At 44.6% G+C, this 19,714-nt stretch overlaps 1 protein-coding gene across 2 annotated transcripts in view; it reads left to right on the top strand.

Annotated features, from left to right (window-relative positions):
• Positions 1-19,714, top strand: part of LOC137352710 (carcinoembryonic antigen-related cell adhesion molecule 5-like) — a 721,824-nt gene that overhangs the window by 13,929 nt on the left and 688,181 nt on the right. For both annotated transcript variants that reach the window (XM_068018446.1, XM_068018445.1), the window contains exon 3: positions 1,491-1,808. In XM_068018446.1, the coding sequence (XP_067874547.1) occupies positions 1,491-1,808 (318 nt within the window). The remainder of the gene's footprint in view (positions 1-1,490; positions 1,809-19,714) is intronic.

Here is a 19,714-nt window from a genome sequence, read left to right as displayed (position 1 = left end):
GCAGGAAGGATCCGACGGGGAGGGCCCTTCTCACCACCAGCCATGCTACGTCTTGGTGCTTGTTTGAAAGTTCTGGTGATGAGGCATTCTGCCAAATTACCTTTGCAGTCTGCTCGGGGAACCATCCAACAGGATTCGCCATCTCCTTTTCCCACAGGGTCTCGAGGACATTCCGTGCAGATGGACTGGTGGTCAAAGTTGTTTTTCTGCACAAACTTTTCCACGAAGGATAGGTGGTACGGCACAGTCCAACTGGATGGAGCGTTCCGCGGCAATGTGACCAGACCCATCCTTCACAACACCAGGGACAGATAGAACCTCAGCACGTAGTGACACTTGGAGTTTGCGTACTGGGGATCTACACACAGCTTGATGCAGCCGCACACGAAGGTGGTCATCAGGATGAGGGCCACGTTGGGTACATTTTTCCCACCCTTATCCAGAGATTTGACCATCGTGTCCCTCCGGACCTGGTCCATTTTTGGATCCCCAGATGAAGCAGAAAATGGCTCGGGTGACCGCCACAGCGCAGGAGTGGGGTATGGGCCAGACCTGTGCTACGTACAGCAACAACGTGAGCGCCTCGCACCTGATGACCAGGTTCTTACCCACAGTGGAGAGAGATCACTGCCCCCACATGTTCAGCTTGTGTTGTACCTTGGCTACTCGCTCCTCCCAGGTTTTGGTGCACGCCCCGGCCTTTCCAAACCATATCCCCAGCACCTTCAGGTAGTCTGACCTGATGGTGAAGGGGACAAAGGATCGATCAGCCCAGTTCCCAAAGAATATGGCCTCGCTCTTGCCGTGGTTAACTTTGGCTCCCGAGGCCAGTTCGAACTGGTCGCAGATGCTCATCAGTCTGCGCACGGACAGCGGATCCGAGCAGAAGACAGCGACGTCATCCATGTACAGGGAGGTTTTAACCGGAGTGCCTCGGATACCTGGGATTGTCACCTCTCTTATGGATCTAAGTCCACCCTGCCCTTTCAAGCTGTGCATTCCTCAAGACAAAACAGGAGCAAAGTTTTAATTCCTGAGCAAAGATCTGCACACTTTAAGTGAACGTGAGTCCTCTGCACATTTCCAACAATTGCTATGAATTGCTCGGATTCTCTGGAATGAGTTTCCAGTCAGGTGAACAGCACTCGGTCCAATCAGCATTGACACTTCACTAAATGACTCAACTGATGTGTTCTGTCAACCAGGAAGAGCAGGTCAGTCACTGAGTGTAACAGGGAGTGGGACTGTTCTCTCAGGATGGTGAGACTGTCACTTACTGCGGTAGCTGTTTGCTTATTGATATCTGTGGGTAAGGATCACTGTCTCGTCTCATTTCTTTTCGTGATTAGAGAAACAAGACAGCAAAGGGATTGTCAGAGAAAATCAGATTGAGATACAAGAAATGACGTTATTATCACTTTAAAAAAGTAGATATTGTGTCGAGTTTGACTGTTTCTCTTTACTTCCTTCATGTGATTTTCTTTCCTCAGCTGAATCCCAGGATTTTACCATCCTGATAGAAAACAGTCGGATTAATGTGACCGTCGGAGACGATGCATTTTTTTCAGTGAAGCCGTCAGCTGCGGTGAAGAATGGGAACTGGATGTTCGGAGTGAACAGTATCGGTGTGTGGATCGGTACAGGTGTTTCTCTCAGTGATGAATACGAATCCCGGGCTGAGATATTCCCCACTAACGGGTCACTCCTGCTGAAATCAGTGACAGATTCGGACAGTGGAGAATACACTGTGACCATGGTTCCAAATACCGGCAGTCAAACAACAGCAAGCATCACTCTGCGTGTTCTTGGTAAGTGAGAGTTTTTCTGAGGAGAGGGTTATTGATAAAGTTTTCACTCTGACTGCAGACACGGTGCCTGGGAACTGAAACACCGCCTCCGTCCCACCCCTATCGTAGCCGCACATGGACACCCGATGTCTGCGGTCTCACTCACTTTTCCTCCCTGTTACCAGTCGTTGCGGTTGAAGTTTGCTGATTCTCTGCAGAAGGCCAGCAGATCGGATCGGGGAGAGGGCGGTGCATTGACGTGGGGGGAGAGGAGAATAACATCAACTTGTATTTATATAAATAGTGCTTTGAAATCATAATGTGTGACAAAGCATTTCACAGGAGGGATTATCAAAATTCAACACCGAGTTACATCAGGAGCTGTGAGGACAGAAGAGGGAAAGATGGTCAAAGTGCAGGGTTTTAAGGAGTCTCTGGAATTGGGAGAAAGAGAGGTGGAGAGGTTTAGGGAGGGAATTCCAGAGCTTCGGGCCCAGGCAGCTGAAGGTACAGCCACCAATGGTGGAGTGATTAAAATCAAAGATATTGAAGAGGTCAGAATTGGTGGAACACAGAGATCTGAGGATTGTAGGACTGGAGGAGGTTACAGAGACTGGGAGGGGTCAGGCCATGGAGGGATTTGAACAGCAGGATGAAGGCATTGCTGGATCATGTGTTGGGGAATGAGGTGAGCCAGGTTTCTGTTGGGGAACACTTGTGTAAGAGTGATCGTCATTTCATAAAGTTTTGATAAATAATGGAGAAGAACAAGGAACCATCTAAAGTAGAACTTCTAAACTGATAGAGAGCTACCTTCAATGTAATGAGAGGGGATCTAACTAGAATAGAATGGAACCAAGGATTAACTGGAAAAACAATGGGTGATCTTTATGGAGGAGATGTTACAGGAACAGGCCAGGTACATTCCAATAAGGGTGAAAGATAAGGGAAGCAAAGCCAGGGCTCCTTGGATGAAGAGAGAGATCGAAAATATGATGAAACAAAAAAGAGGCTGCATGATGCCTGTTGGTTGAATTCTTCAAGTGAGAACCAGGCCAAATATAATAATTTCAGAGGGGAAGTGAAGAGGAAAATAAGACTGGCAAAGAGAGAATATGAGAATGGAATAGCAGTTAACATAAAAAGGAACCATCTACTCAGAAGTGGGCTGGAGCAGTGATGATGTGCAGTGGCCTCAGTAACACAGGCAACCCCCTGATGCAGAGGGACACAGAGGTGCTGCAGGAGAGACATGAAGGCGCAACCTGCAACATAGGGTGAACAGCCAAAGGTTCAGCTTCATGAACATGTCTGAGCAGCAATGCTGCCGATGGATACACCAATTGAAACAGGTGGTTGCTGATCTGTGCACACTCCAGGAGGAAAACCTTTAGGTGGACACCCACAACCAGTAGATGTCAAGGTTTCAGTGGCCTTGAATTCTCCAGCATCTGACTTGTTTCAGGGGTCAGATCTCCAAGGGATGTCGCAAGTGTCTGCCCATAGCAGCATCGCTCAGGTGATGGATATCCTGTATGAGGAGGCATTGAACAACATCGTATTCACCACAGAGGTGGCCAGTCAGGCACAGAGGGATGTGACAGGATTCACTCGGATGTAGGGCATGATCGACTGCACCCATGTGACCATGAAGGCCCCAGCGGAGCAGCCCAGTGCTTTCACCAACAGGAAGAGGTTCCATTCCTTCAAAGTGCAGCTGGTGTTTGCTCATTGCAGGTATGTCCTGCAGGTGTGCATCAGGTTTCCTGGCAGCTTCCATCATTCATTCATCCTGAGGCAGTTGCAGATGCTGCAGCTGTTTATTCCACCAGACAGTCTCTGCGGAGGGCTCCTGGCTGATGAGGATATCCATTGAAGAGATGGCTGCTGACACCTGTGTGCAACTCCACAATGGAGGCCCCGGAACAATACAACCACTGCCAGAACAACAAGGGCCACCATTGAACAGGCCATTGTCTTCCTTAAGATGTGGTTACGGTGCCTTTACAATTTGAGGGTCCCGACGATAGGAGGAAAAGGTGAAGGGAGCCTAGTCTCAGCCCTTTTGAGCCCCACACTGGCACAATTTAACGGCACTGAACTGCCTTACACTGTGGTCCCTGTTCCTTTGAGGACGGGGATCCCATCTCCCAGAGCTGCTGGAAATCAGAGGGCTGGAAGCTCAGTAGTATCGGCAGTGCCTCTGGGAGTGGTGGCCATTGCTGTTACTACACCAGACCTGGAATTAGGCTGAATGCTGGAGTCATGGACCCAAGGTAACTGTGGCGGGGTTGTTGGTGCCAATCTGCAGGTCATTTGTAGTTTACTGATCTTTTACATTTTTAGATTGAATTTTACAAATGTTTAAAATGTTGCTAACAGATGGTAAAAAAATCTAAATTTGACCAGGAACGCACTATTTAAAAAAAAAAGAAACTAATGCAAAATTACAATTTATGTGGTGGCTTTTAAATATGTTACCAAACATTAATTGTAGTTGTGTAATGTTTGTGAACAATTTAATATAAAACATTTAAAATGCTGCCAAGTATGAACCATGGCCGACAATTGCTGAAAATAGTTTGTTTCCATAACTATTTGCTTCATCTTGATACAGATAGGAATAACTAGTAGCAGGTAGAATAAGTAGCAGAGTTGCTTCACTGGGATTTAGTAGAACTTAGTTCTCTGGTGATTGACTGCATGCTAGTTTTGTGGTCTTCTGTTTTTAAAGAAAGTACTTTTACATGGAACTGGCTAGTTCTACCCAAACTGGTTAGCTGTGGTAGAATGGGAAACTACATTAGCAACTGTAACAGTAGACAGGCAATGGCTAGCATTTAAAGAATTAATACATGGTTTGCAATACCTTTCCATTCCTTTGAGGCATAAACATCCAGCAGGAAAGGGCCTCTTTCTGTGCTGTATAACTCTATGACTCTAAAAGTGATCGAACCATGGCTAACAAGAGAAGTTAAAGATTGAATTAGAGCATTGGAAAAGGCTTATAAAGTTGTCAAAAAAGTAGTAAGCCTGAGCATTGGGGGCATTTTAGAATTCAGCAAAGGAGGACCAAGAAACTGATAAAGAAAGAGAAAATAATATATGAATATAAATTAGCAAGAAGCATAAAGACAGACAGTAAAAGCTTCTATAGGTATGTAAAAAGGAAAAGATTAGTCAAGACAAATGTGGGCCCATTGCAGGCAGAGATAGTACAATTTATAATGGGGCATAAGGAAATGGCAGAGCAATTAACAAAAGACTTGTTATCTGTCTTCACGGAGGAAGATACATTGAAAAGCCCCAGAAATACTAAAGAACCAAGGGACTGTCGAGAATGAGGAACTGAAAGAAATTAATATTCGTAAAAAAGTAGCAGGTGAGAAATTAATGGGCATGAAAGTTGGTAAATCGCCTGGACCTGAGGATCTACATACAGAGTGTTGAATGAGGTGGCTGTAGAGATAGTGGATGCATTGATCATCTATAGATTCTGGAGCGTTTCCTGAAGATTGGGAGGTAGCAAATGTAACCTCACTATTTTAAGAAAGGAGGGAGCGAGAAAGCCATGATCTGCAGACCTGTTCACCTGACATCAGTAGTGGGGAAAATGTTAGAATTTATTCTAAAGTATGTGATGAATGGACACTTAGGAAATAATGGTAGGACTGGGCAGAGTCATCATGGATTTATGAAAGGCAAATCATGTTTGACGAACCTGTTGGTGTTTTTTGAGGATGTAACTCGCAGAATACACAAGGGGGAATCAGTGGATATATTGTATTTGTATTTTTAGGAGGCTTTCAATAAGGTCCACCACAAGAGGTTAGTAAGCAAAATTAGAACGCATGGGATTGGGGTGGTAATATACTGGCATGGATTGAGAATTGGTTAATGGACAGAAAACAGAAGGTAGGAATAAATGGGTCATTTTCAGGGTAGCAGGCTGTGACTAGTGGGTACTGCAAGGGTCCCTTACCAATTGTAATATTTCCAAGTTTGCTGATGACACAAAACTGGTGGGAGTGGGAGTTGTGAGGAGGATGCAAAGAGGCTTCAGGGGATTTAGACAGGCTAAGTGAGTGGGCAAGAACATGGCAAATGGAATATAATGTGGATAAATGTGAAGTTAGCCACTTTGATAGGAAAAACAGAAATGCAGAGTATTTCTTAAATGGTGAGAGTTTGGGAAGTATTGATGTCGAAAGGGACCTGGGTGTCATTGTTCATAAGTCACTGAAAGCTAACATGCAGGTGCAGCAAGTAATTGGGAAAGCAAATGCAATGTTGGCCTTCATCAGTAGAAGATTTGAGTACAGGAGTAAAGAAGTCTTGCTGCAATTGTATAGAGACTTGGTGAGACTGCACCTGGAGTATTGTGAACAGTTTTGTCTCCTTACCTAAGGAAGGATATACTTGCCATAGACAGAGTGCAAGGAAGCTTCATCAGACTGATTCCTGGGATGACAAGAATGTGCTTTGAGGAGAGATTGAGGAGATTGGGCCTGTTTTCTGTCGAGTTTCAAAGAATGAGAGGCAATCTCATTGAAGCAAACAAAATCCTACAGGGTTGACAGGTTTGATACAGGAAGGATGTTTCCCCTGGTGGGGTAGCGAGGGGGTCGGGGGGGGGGTGGAGGTTGGAGGGGAGGTATCTAGAACCAGGGGCACAGTCGCAGAATCAGGGGCAGACAATTTAGGACTGAGATGAGGAGGAATTTCTTCACTCAGAGAATGGTGAATCTCTGGAATTCTCTACCCCAGAGGGTTGTGGAGTCCCAGCATTGAGTATGTTCATGACAGAGATTGATAGATTTCTAGATATTAAAGATATCAAGGGTTATGTGGATAGTACAGGAAAATGGAATTGAAGTAGATGATCAGTCATGACCTATCTGAATGGTGGAGCAGGCTCTAGGGACCAAATAGCCGACTCCTGCTGCTATTTCCTATGTTCCTATGAGCCTTTACAGCGGCTGCCCCCAAGCTTTAGTGCGTCCTTCAGCACATAATCCTGGACCTTGGAATGTGCCAGTCTGCAGCACTTGGCCATGGACAACCTTTTGTGCTGCTTCTGGTCAGAATATAGTTAATCTCAGATCTACTTTCCGTTGATGCTGGGTTTTGAGTCCTTCTGTTGTGATGGTTTACAGATTTTACTCAGCGTTGATTTTTTATATCAATCAATTAACATGACAAAAATAGACATTGCTCTTTGTGGGATCTTGCTGTGCACACACTGGCTACTGCATTTTCTGCAGTTCAACAGTGCCTCCACTTCAAAAAGTATTTCATTGGCTGTAAAGCGCTTTGAGACGTCTGGTGGTCGTGAAAGGAGCTATATAAATGCAAGTCTTTCTTTCTTCACTTTGTTGCTGTCTCCGGATGAGGCAACTGGAGTCTTTGTTTATATCACAACTGTGTGAAACTAATCCAGAGCACAAGTATTTACAGGGAGAACACCAACTATCTTGGATATATGTCTTTAAGAGAGAGGTACCTTGAATAACCGTAACTTCAATACTGGTAGGGAGGAAATGCAGGTCTATGGGGAAGAGAGAGGGGCGTGGAATTGATTGGATAGCTCTTCCAAAGAGCCAGCACAGGCACGATGGGCTGAAAAACGGCAAAGTATCAACCAATGAACACTGTCCCTGCTGGCAAAAGATGTTTTTCACACTGCCTCACCTCAAAGCAATGAGACTGCTCATTTATTTCATTCCAATTAAAATCCATGGTGCTATTTTAGTTCAACTCACAACCCTGCAGATTTACATCGAATATTCCGAAATACATCAAACAGAATAATGTGTTGTGCCTGTTTTCATTTTGTGCATCTCACAGTTATTCCTTAAACAATACATAGAAACACCCTCGTGCAATAACACGACCAGTGAGTGTAACTTTATAAGAGTTAATTTTCAAAGTGGTACTTCTGAACTCGACAAACGGTGTCAGCTCCGATGGCTGCCATAGTGAGATAGAAGGAAAAAGCAACGTTTGCACAACCCCTTCCACAGCACCAGTGGCCGCAACATCTTGACTTCCTCCTGACTAACCACATTCCAGCCGTTAGACCTGGAAAGGAAATTGAAACTGTTTATTTCTGCAAAGGCATTTAGAGAAAGGCTTTGCAGGACCCAGGATCTGGGAGCATTGACATCAGCTATTGGTGTAATTAAACTAAAACACAAATTAACTGAGACACATTGCCTATCGTCCAACCCATGTTTTAGGGACAGGAACATTGTGACATGGATTAAAACTTAAAGGGAAACAATTTCAGGCCGATGGGACTAATTGTATTGCTCTTTCAGAGAGCTGGCACCGGTGCAGTGGGCCAAATAGCTTCCTACTGTGCTGTATCATTCTATGAATTGCATAAAATTTCCAGCATGGTGTTAGAAGCAAGGTGGGAGAAGTGCACTGTCTTTTCTAGTTCCACTTCTCCACATATCACAACATATATTTAAATGTTTACCCAGATACTGATGCAGTCAATCACATACTCTACCTTTTATCGCTGGATAAAATACACCAACCAGATTTCTTTAATAAACAACAAAATGATCCATTTATTATTAAACAAGACTTGAGCAGTAATGAAGCAAAGCATTAACAAGCAGATTGAAACATGAAAGTTCCCTTTTTAAAATCCCCCCCGCCCCCACACTTACACACTAGTTAACCAAAAAAATAGAGATTTTATTTTAAGAGCTCTGTTACAAAGAAAAATGCTTTGTCCAAATACTTACTAATTCTGGAAGAAAAAAAGAGATGTGGAATAATGTCAGTTGTCCCTTTATTCTGGCATCCCAACTATGCATGGACACTGTCACTGGGATCTTCCTAGAACAGTTCTTTTGAGGCGATGTTGAAGGTCTGTTTGGCAGGCTATCCAGGAGAAATGCAGCAACAGGGATTTCAACCAGTACACACTTGAATTGCAGGTTTTTTCCCCCCCCAAAGACTAGAGGAAAGAGGAGCTGACACACTGGACTTCTTAGAGTTTCTTAGAGAGGTGCAGGCAAGATGAGTTGGGGCTGTCCTTTTCCTCGGCAGGCAAAACACCAACTCTCTTCAAAACATTCACACCCCAACTGAACTGAAAACAATCCAAATCCCAAAACAGAAAGTCAACTCTTGACCTCCATAAACCTTGGCATGTGGCTTCTCTGTAAACTTAAGATCATAAGAACTAGGAGCAGGAGTAGGCCGTCCGGCCCCTCGAGCCTGCTCCGCCATTCAATAAGATCATGGCTGATCTTTTCGTGGACTCAGATCCACTTACCCGCGCTCCCATCGTATCCCTTAATTCCTTTATTGTTCAATAAGATATCTACCTTAGCTTTAAAGACGTTTACTGAAGAAGCGTCAACTACTTCACTGGGCAAGGAATTCCATAGATTAACAACCCTCTGGGTGAAGAAGTTCCTTCTTAATTCAGTCCTAAATCTGCTCCCTCTAATCTTGAGGCTATGCCCTCTTGTTCTAGCTTCACCTGCCAGTGGAAACATCCTCTCTACTTGTATCTTACCTATTCCCTTCATGATTTTATATGTTTCTATAATATATGAATATAATCCCAATCTACTCAGTCTCTCTTCATAAGCCAACCCCCTCAACTCCGTAATCAACCTAGTGAACCTCCTCTGCACCCTCTCCAGTGCCAGTATATCCTTTCTCAAGTAAGGAGACCAAAACTGCACACAGTACTCCAGGTGCGGCCTCACCAGTACCTTATACAGCTGCAACATAACCTCTCTGCTTTTAAACTCAATCCCTTTAGCAATGAAGGACAAAATTCCATTTGCCTTCCTAATTACTTGCTGTACCTGCAGACCAACCTTTTGCGATTCATGCACAAGGACACCTAGGTCCCTCTGCATAGCAGCATGCTGCAACTTTTTACCATTCAAGTAATAATCCTTTTTACTGTTACTCCTACCGAAATGAATGACTTCACATTTATTAACATTGTATTCCATCTGCCAGACCTTTGCCCACTCACTCAATGTATCTATGTTCCTCTGCAAAGTTTCACAGTCATCTGCACACTTTGCTCTGCCACTCATCTTAGTGTCATCTGCAAACTTTGACACCCTACACGTGGTCCCCAACTCCAAATCATCTATATAAATTGTAAATAATTGCGGTCCCAACACCGATCCCTGAGGCACACCACTAGTGACTGATTGCCAACCAGAATAGCACTCCTTTATCCCCACTCTCTGCTTCCTGTTAGTCAACCAATCCTCTATCCATGCTAATACTTTACCCCTGACGCCATGCATCCTTATCTTATGCAGCAGCCTCTTGTGCGGCACCTTGTCGAAGGCCTTTTGGAAATCTAGGTACACCACATCCACTGGGTCCCCATTGTCCACCTTGCTCGTAATGTCATCATAGAATTCCAAAAGCTTTGTCAAGCATGACCTGCCCTTCATGAACCCATGCTGTGTCTGCCCAACGGGACAATTTCGATCGAGATGCCCTGCTATTTCTTCCCCACTACAGAGGTTAAGCTAATCGGTCTATAATTCCCCATCTTTTGTCTACCTCCCTTTTTAAACAGTGGCGTCACATCTGCTGTTTTCCAATCAACTGGGACTACCCCAGAGTCCAGCGAATTTTGGAAAATTACCGTCAGTGCACCTGCTATTTCTCCCGCCATCTCTTTTAGTACCCTGGGATGCATTCCATCAGGGCCAGGAGACTTATCAAACCTTAGCTCCATTAGCTTGCCCAACACTACCTCTTCCGTGATAATGATTGTTCCAGGTCCACACCTACGTTCGTCTCTTTGTCAATTACTGGCACGTTACTAATGTCCTCCACTGAGAACACGGATACAAAATACCTGTTCAATGCCTCGGCCATTTCATCATATCCCATAACTAAATTCCCCTTCTCATCCTCTAAAGGACCAACGTTTACTTTAGCCACTCTTTTTCGTTTTATATATTGATAGAAACTTTTTCTATCTGTCTTTATATTCTGTGCTAGTTTTTTCTCATGTTCCATCTTACTTTTCTTTATAGCTCTTTTTGTAGCTTTCTGTTGACCTTTAAAGTTTTCCCAATCTTCTAGTTTCATGCTGCTTTTGGCCACTTTGTATGCCTTCTTTTTCAAATTGATAGCCTCCCTTATTTCCTTAGACACCCATGGCAGATTACCCCTTTTCTTCCAGTCCTTCCTTTTCACTGGAATATACTTTTGCTGAACATCTCCCTTTAGCCCAAGATTCCTGTTGTTTATTTATCTTAGAGCAGGTGATCTCCAGTAGAGGTTGTTTTTAGCGTTCCTTGATTCTTCCAGTAAGTGTTTTCAGTCAAGTGTCTTTTCAATAGTCCCAGTGAAAAAAAACTAAGTCCAGTATTTCTTCGGGCTTCCAAATGAATCCATTTCCACAATTTGAATATGAGTCCTTAAAAACATATTTTTATTAAAAAAAGAAGCACTCTCATAACACTTCTTACTTCTGTTTCACTCGACAAAATCTACATGACAACAGTAGCCTCTTTCAGCAGCCACTTATCTCACTCTATTCTCCCTTCTGTGTAAAAGCAAACCCTCGTTCCTCTCTTTTATTTCAGGAGCTAAAAGTGTCCAGCCATCTATGTGACTTCAGGAACAGAAGGCCATCCTTCCTGAAAATGCAGTTTCACTCAGTCTGATGCCAGCAAGTATTAGATCAGAGACTAGCACCACATGTACTTAAAATATTAGGTTAGTGAAGACAAAACGAGAATACTTTGGACAAATTCGTGTTAATTGTTAAAGAAAAAAAGAGAAGATATGGAAGGATGTCAGTTGTCCCTTTTGGATCCGGCATCCGGGTATATGGTGACTGGAGATTTGAGAAATCATCAGGCAGGCCACTAATGCAAAGGAGCTATTGCAGGGGAATAGTTATCAGCTCACTCTAAAACAAGATTACTTATCAATGTGGTGAATCATGATTCATCAATGCACAGGAGGTACTGCAGGGTGATAGAACAGCACAATTGCCAGCCCACTGGAGGAGGAAATCACTTACTAGCTCTACTGCAGAGGACTCAAATGCTTAATTTGTAGGTCCAGGCTACTGTCAAAGATTGATGGCTATTCACCAGGAAATGATGGGTGCATTCAGCAGCCTGCCAGCCAGCTTTTGCACAATGGTTCAGAGTATGGAGGGGTCCAGTTCTAACTTGTGTTATTGCCCCTGCACTTCTAGCCAGAAACAGATCCAGCTCTTGCTTGACTGAATTCAGAAACTCTGTACCCAAGGCATGTGATGGCAGCCTTTTGCACTATTCTCTGGGGAAGGAATCACCTCAAGGCATCTAACCAAGATCTGGCCTTATACAACTTAAAATTGTGACCCTTTGTCCTCCATAATCTATTTCATTGGAACATCTTGGCTCTGGGAGCTCGTGTCAATGGATCTTCCACAGAATTTCAACACTTCTGAACTCTGTTCTCATGTAGAGTGTTTGAAGCGATGATGAACAGTCCTGGGAAGAATGGCTTTGACTGCATTGCAGAAACACCTGTTGACCTATCACAGCATCACAGCATGCCTGCACCCCAGCAGTCATTCCACCTGTACCCTTTCAGTGTCACACAGTCAGCAGGTCTACACTGACCTGGCCAATACCAAGGTGCTGTAATCTGAACCTGGGCCCACAAGCCCCAGAGCTGCTTGAGTGTCCTCAATAAAATCTCAGCCGTCTTCCAGCTGAATGTTGTAACCTCTGTGAATACATCTCACAGGAGCACTACCAGATATAAAAGAGCAAAATGTGCAACACATCAGCAGTAAGAAATTGCACATGTTTGATTATTGATTTTCCTGCTAACTATTGTATACAGACAGAATAATGCAGTTTGAGTGTTTTTTTCTGGATATGCTGTTTGTGGTAATAGTTGTATTGATGTAAGAGGAACATCCATTAGGTTTCATTGAAGGAAGGCTATTGGATGGTGATAGTAAGTAACAGTGAAAACGATTGCAGAGCTGTTGGTGTATTGGGGATAGGAAGGGAAGGTTCATATAAAACACTGTTGGATGAGTTCCTCTCTAAGTCGGGGTGCGGGAGGGGATTGGTGGTCACGCTGCCCATGCTCTTTCTCCTCTTCATGTTAATACTTCTTCTCATCCTGCTGCACGTTTTGCTGCCCAGGTGATGATAAGGGCTGGTCACTCATTATCTTAAAGTTATGCAGCATTCTACCACAAACCACAATACATGGTCAGGACTGTACTGGGGTGTCAGGAGGTGAGGTACACGCTGGAGAATTCCCAAGCCCTCTGACCAGCTCTAGAATCCAGGGCATTTGTAAGAGTTACATAGAAAGTGGTGGAAATACTCAGCAGATCCTGCAACATCTGTGGAGAGAGAAGCAGAGTTAACGTTTCAGGCCAGTGACCTTTCATCAGAACTGCCAAAGATTAGAAATGTAATAGGTTTTAAACAAGTGAAAATAGGGGTGGGGGTTGGGGGGAAAGAGAACAAGAGGGCAGAAGACAATAACTGACAAGGAGGTCATGAGGCAAAGGTAAAGGGAGTGTGTTAATGGTGTGGTGCAGGACAAAGTGTTAGTGCAGAGAGAGTGTTAATGACAGAATAATGAACAGCTCTATCCAAAAGCACAAACATGAAGGCACGTAAGGTATAAGGCAGACACTTGGTAAAAATGATGAAGCAACATAAGATAAAATAATAATAAAGGGAATGCACTGAAATTATTGAACTCAATGTTCAGTCAGAAAGGCTGTAGAATGCCTATTTTGGGAAATTAGGTGCTGTTCCTCGAGCTTATGTTGACGTTCACTGGAACACTGCAGCAGACCAAGCACAGAAATGTGGACATGACAGGTTGGTGTCATAGAGTCAGAGTGTGTTGAAATGGTAAGCAACAGGAAGCTCGAGGTCATGCTTGGGAACCGACCGACTGATCCTTTGTTCCCTTCACTGTGAGGTCAGACTACCTGAAAGTGCTGGCGATATGGTTCGGAGGGGCCGGGGTGTGTGTCAAAAACTGGAAAGAGCGAGCAGGCATGATGAAACAGAAACTGGTCATGTGGTCGGTGGTCCCTCTGCGTTGCAGATAAAAACCTGGTCATTAGGTGCGAGGTGCTCTCGGTGTTGCTGGACGTAGCACAGCTCTGGCCCATACCCCTGCACCATGGCAGTCACCCAATCCATGTTCCACTTTATCTGGAGATCAAAAGTGGACCATATCTGCAGGGACATGATGTTCAAACCTTTAGATAAATGTACCCAATGTCGCCCTCATCCTGATAACTACCTTTGCCTGTGACTGCATCAAGCTGTGAATAGACCCACGGTACACAAACATAATCCTAATTTAGAATCATAACTCTAAGGATACAGAACTGTAATACCTGCCCTTTTACCTCCTCTCTCCTCACCATCCAAGGCCCCAAACACTCCTTTCAGGTGAAACAATGATTTATTTGTACTTCTCTCAATTTAGTATACTGTATTCGCTGCTCAATATGTAGTTGCCGCTACACTGGGGAGACCAAAATCAGACTGGGTGACCCCTTTGCAAAGCACCTCCACTCTCCCTCTACCACAGTGCCCACAAAACATGGCCCCGCTCTTGCTGTGATTTACCTTGGCTCCTAAGGCCAGTTTGAACGAGTCGCAAATGCTCATCAACCTGCGAACTGACAGCCAATCCTTTTTTTTCCCCAAAAATATACTTTATTCATAAAAATCTGTAAAAAAAAAATTACAAAACAGTTCAAAACAGTTCCAAGTTGAAGTTCCAGAAAGTGCAAAATAAATCAGTTTTCTTCAATACAGAACGTGAGTTGCCTCTCAACCCTTCCATTCCATTTTACTGCATAGTACATTTGCATTACACAGCAAAACCATATTTTGGTGCAGGCAGGCCGAGGGGTTTTACACGGGTTCCAGTCCCTCAGTTCACTGTGACGGTAGGACCTTACACCGTGGTCTTTCCCCATTGAGCCTTTGCTGCGGCTGCCCCAAGCTTTAGTGAGTCCCTCAGCACGTAGTCCTGAACCTTGGAATGTGCCAGTCTGCAACACTCAGTCGTGGACAACTCTTTTCACTGGAAGACCAGCATGTTTCAGGCAGACCAGAGAGTGTCTTTCATCGAGTTGATGGTCCTCCAGCAGCAGTTGATGTTTATCTCGGTGTGCGTCCCTGGGAACAGCCCGGAGAGCACAGACTCCTGTGTTACAGAGCTGCTTGGGATGAATCTTGACAGAAACCACTGCATCTCTCTCCACACCTGCTTTGCAAAGACACATTCCAGAAGGAGTTGGGAAATCATCTCTTCCCCACTGCAGCCACCTCAAGGGCTTTGTGCGGAGGTGGTGAGATTCCGGGTATGCAGGAAGGATCCGACGGGGAGGGCCCTTCTCACCACCAGCCAAGCTACGTCTTGGTGCTTGTTTGAAAGTTCTGGTGATGAGGCATTCTGCCAAATTACCTTTGCAGTCTGCTCGGGGAACCATCCAACAGGATTCGCCATCTCCTTTTCCCACAGGGTCTCGAGGACATTCCGTGCAGATGGACTGGTGGTCAAAGTTGTTTTTCTGCACAAACTTTTCCACGAAGGATAGGTGGTACGGCACAGTCCAACTGGATGGAGCGTTCCGCGGCAATGTGATCAGGCCCATCCTTCACAACACCAGGGACAGATAGAACCTCAGCACGTAGTGACACTTGGAGTTTGCGTACTGGGGATCTACACACAGCTTGATGCAGCCGCACACGAAGGTGGTCATCAGGATGAGGGCCACGTTGGGTACATTTTTCCCACCCTTATCCAGAGATTTGACCATCGTGTCCCTCCGGACCTGGTCCATTTTAGATCCCCAGACGAAGCAGAAAATGGCTCGGGTGACCGCCACAGCGCAGGAGTGGGGTATGGGCCAGACCTGTGCCACGTACAGCAACAACGTGAGCGCCTCGCACCTGATGACCAGGTTCTTACCCACCGTGGAGAGAGATCGTTGCCCCCACATGTTCAGCTTGTGTTGTACCTTGGCTACTCGCTCCTCCCAGGTTTTGGTGCACGCCCCGGCCTTTCCAAACCATATCCCCAGCACCTTCAGGTAGTCTGACCTGATGGTGAAGGGGACAAAGGATCGATCAGCCCAGTTCCCAAAGAATATGGCCTCGCTCTTGCCGTGGTTAACTTTGGCTCCCGAGGCCAGTTCGAACTGGTCGCAGATGCTCATCAGTCTGCGCACGGACAGCGGATCCGAGCAGAAGACAGCGACATCATCCATGTACAGGGAGGTTTTAACCGGAGTGCCTCGGATACCTGGGATTGTCACCTCTCTTATGGATCTAAGTCCACCCTGCCCTTTCAAGCTGTGCATTCCTCAAGACAAAACAGGAGCAAAGTTTTAATTCCTGAGCAAAGATCTGCACACTTTAAGTGAACGTGAGTCCTCTGCGCATTTCCAACAAATATGGGCGGCACAGTGGCGCAGTGGTTAGCACTGCAGCCTCACAGCTCCAGGGACCCGGGTTCGATTCTGGGCACTGCCTGTGTGGAGTTTGCAAGTTCTCCCTGTGTCTGCGTGGGTTTTCTCCGGGTGCTCCGGTTTCCTCCCACAAGCCAAAAGACTTGCAGGTTGGTAGGTAAATTGGCCATTATAAATTGTCACTAGTATAGGTAGGTGGTAGGGAAATATAGGGACAGATGGGGATGTTTGGTAGGAATGTAGGATTAGTATAAATGGGTGGTTGATGGTCGGCACAGACTCGGTGGGCCGAAGGGCCTGTTTCAGTGCTGTCTCTCTAATCTAATCTAATCTAAATTGCTCTGAATTGCTCGGATTCTGTGGAATGAGTTTCCAGTCAGGTGAACAGCACTCGGTCCAATCAGCATTGACACTTCACTGAATGACTCAACTGATGTGTTCTGCAAACCAGGAAGAGCAGGTCAGTCACTGAGTGTAACAGGGACTGGGACTGTTCTCTCAGGATGGTGAGACTGTCACTTACTGCGGTAGCTGTTTGCTTATTGATATCTGTGGGTAAGGATCACTGTCTCGTCTCATTTCTTTTAGTGATTAGAGAAACAAGACAGCAAAGGGATTGTCAGAGAAAATCAGATTGAGATACAAGAAATGACGTTATTATCACTTTAAAAAAGTAGATATTGTGTCGAGTTTGACTGTTTCTCTTTACTTCCTTCATGTGATTTTCTTTCCTCAGCTGAATCCTAGGATTTGACCATCCTGTTAGAAAACAGTCAGATTAATGTGACCGTCGAAAGCGATGCATTTTTTTCAGTGAAGCCGTCAGCTGCGGTGAAGAATGGGAACTGGGTATTCGAGGGGGATGTTATCGCGCAGTGGATCGGTACAACTGTTGTTATAAGTAATGGTTACAGATATTGGACTGAGTTATTCCCCGTGAATGGATCACTCCTGCTGAAGGCAGTGACAGTTTCGGACAGAGGAGAGTACACTGTTACCATGTTTCCAATTATCGGCAATGCAACAACAGCAAGCATCACTCTGCGTGTTCTTGGTAGGTGAGAGTTTTTATGGGAAAAGAGTTGTTCATGAACTGTTCCCTGTGACTGGCGCCTGTGCAACCGACCAGAATTGGGGAAGTGCCGAGATCTCAGAGGGTGGAAGGAGGTCAGAGATACGGAGGGGAGAGGTCTTAGTGGAATTTAAAAGCCACGACAAGAGTTTTGAATCTGAGATATTGCTGATCGGGTCGCGAGTCAATGTTCCCACTAAACTGTGTGGGTGCGGGGCCCTGCAGCAGTCTGAAAGATACCGCACAGGCCTTTTTCTGAGATAAATAACCAGTGTGAACAACTGTGCAAAACAGTCAAAGGAACTGCACACTAAAAATAAACAGGTCATGCACAGCAACTAAATGTTAACAGGAAGATTGGAGCCAATGTCGGTCAGCGAGAATGGGTCTGATTGATGTTCGGGCCGGCGGGTGAGTTAGGGTCCAGGCAGCAGAGTTTGGGATGAGCTCAAATATTTGGAGAGTGGAAGATGGGAAGTCAGCTTGGAGTGTATTGGAACAGTCAAATCCAGAGGTAACAAAGGCATAGATGAGGATTTCAGCAGCAACTGAGCTGATACAGGGTTTAGTAATACATAGAATAACTTACTGTTCCTCAACATTGAAACAAGTGTATTGGTTTCCTATTGCCTGCACTTCAAACATTAAATCTCCTCATAGAAACATGTTTTCAAAAAAATGGACCACACAATATGACAAGAAATACAGAATGGGTAGCCTACATACATATTAAATCGTATTCCATTAAATAAATTCATTGTGTTCAAGACCGTACTGCTCATTGTCATGTGTTGTCACTTTTATCATTATAAATTCAGATCGTCACATTTATAATTGGAACTGCCTATGTAAACTTATCGCTCTGTAATGACAACCACCCCACCCCGACTAGTCATGTTCCTTTGGTACCTTTGTTCAGTTTCCCTCAGTGACTCAGCCCGTGGTGCAGGGAATCTACAAAACGTCCACCCAATCTCCTTGTCTGACCATCAGTTTTTCTACCGAACTTGATATATCAAATCAAAGCCTCATAAGAGTGAGTACAGACTGTTTGATTAAAACCGAGGACTGAATTATGTCTGAACCGTTGGTCCGACTATGCGTCACCTTTTAACTCCTCTTCACCTGAAGACTGCAAGAGTTTGACTTCCTCTATGTAATGCCACGGGAAATGTTCTAAATCAATGGGAAAATCTTTCATCCTCATGTGCATTTAGCTGTTGCATTGTTGCAGAGTGATTGCTGCTTTACTGTGGTGTTACCCTTGCAGAATAAGCTAAGGACTGAGCCTAAATTTTCCAATGGAAGTTGATCCAATAAGGGGAGGTTCCACAGTGGGTTTAATGCTGTAAGAAATATTGTCCCCCCCCCCCCCCCCCCGTATTGTAAAGTATCTAAAGGTCTAGTTTTCTGGCCCACTGTTTCCAGTGACAGTGGTGGGGGTCTGATAACCAGAGGACACAGATTCAAGATAATTGGCAAAGCAAACGGAGAATATGAGAAACTTTCTTTTTACAGTAAGTTGTTAAGCTCTGGAGTGTGTTAAAGGGTGGTGAAAGCAGATTCAATAATTCCCTTCAAAAGAGAATTGGATATATACATGTAAAGGAAAGGAATGCAGGGCACTGGGACAAGAGCAGAGGAGTGGGACTATTTGTATAGAACTTCCAAAGAGCCTGCAAAGGCACGATGGGCCGAATGGTCTTCTTCTTTGCTGCATGATTTGATAAATGTCATCTTCTGTTGTTGCATGTTGCAGCCAGTTTTTAATCTTGCCCTGAAGTCTCCGATGCTTGAGCTTAACTCATATTTCTTTTTGTGTGGAGCTTTGTCAAATGTCGTTTGCAAGCGGAGTAAACAGCCTTTGCACAGTCTACTTCACATGCAGCTTCATCCAGCTTGATCATGCAGGATTTCTCCTTTCTTAATTCATGTTGACTGTTGTTTGCCAGTTCATTATTACAAATGATTACTGGTAGTAATTCAATTCTTTACATGGTACTGAAGGGAGACTGCTGACTATCTGTGACCTGTTTCAGATAGCCATCAGGTTCAGCACAGATGGTTAACACTTATTTTGTGTTTCTTCAAATGAAGCGTGACCAGAACAGATATAGACATTGATAAATTACAACAAAATACTTTACATATACTTACATTTGAGATATTTAACATGTAGACATCAGCTTACCATGAAATGAAAGTATGCCAACATTTAGGGGGATGAAATTCGACTTGGATAAGGGTGCATAATGACCTGTATTGCATCCGTCTCCTGTTATTCCTCCCATTCACTAAACAGTTCTATTGACCTAAATGGAACTGAATTTCAGACAGGGTGTGTAAGTGGTGAAATATGTGATCCCATTT

This window comes from Heterodontus francisci, chromosome 39 (assembly GCF_036365525.1).
Source record: "Heterodontus francisci isolate sHetFra1 chromosome 39, sHetFra1.hap1, whole genome shotgun sequence".
Taxonomy (NCBI): Eukaryota; Metazoa; Chordata; class Chondrichthyes; order Heterodontiformes; family Heterodontidae; genus Heterodontus; species Heterodontus francisci.
This window is presented reverse-complemented; position numbering and strand designations above follow the sequence as displayed.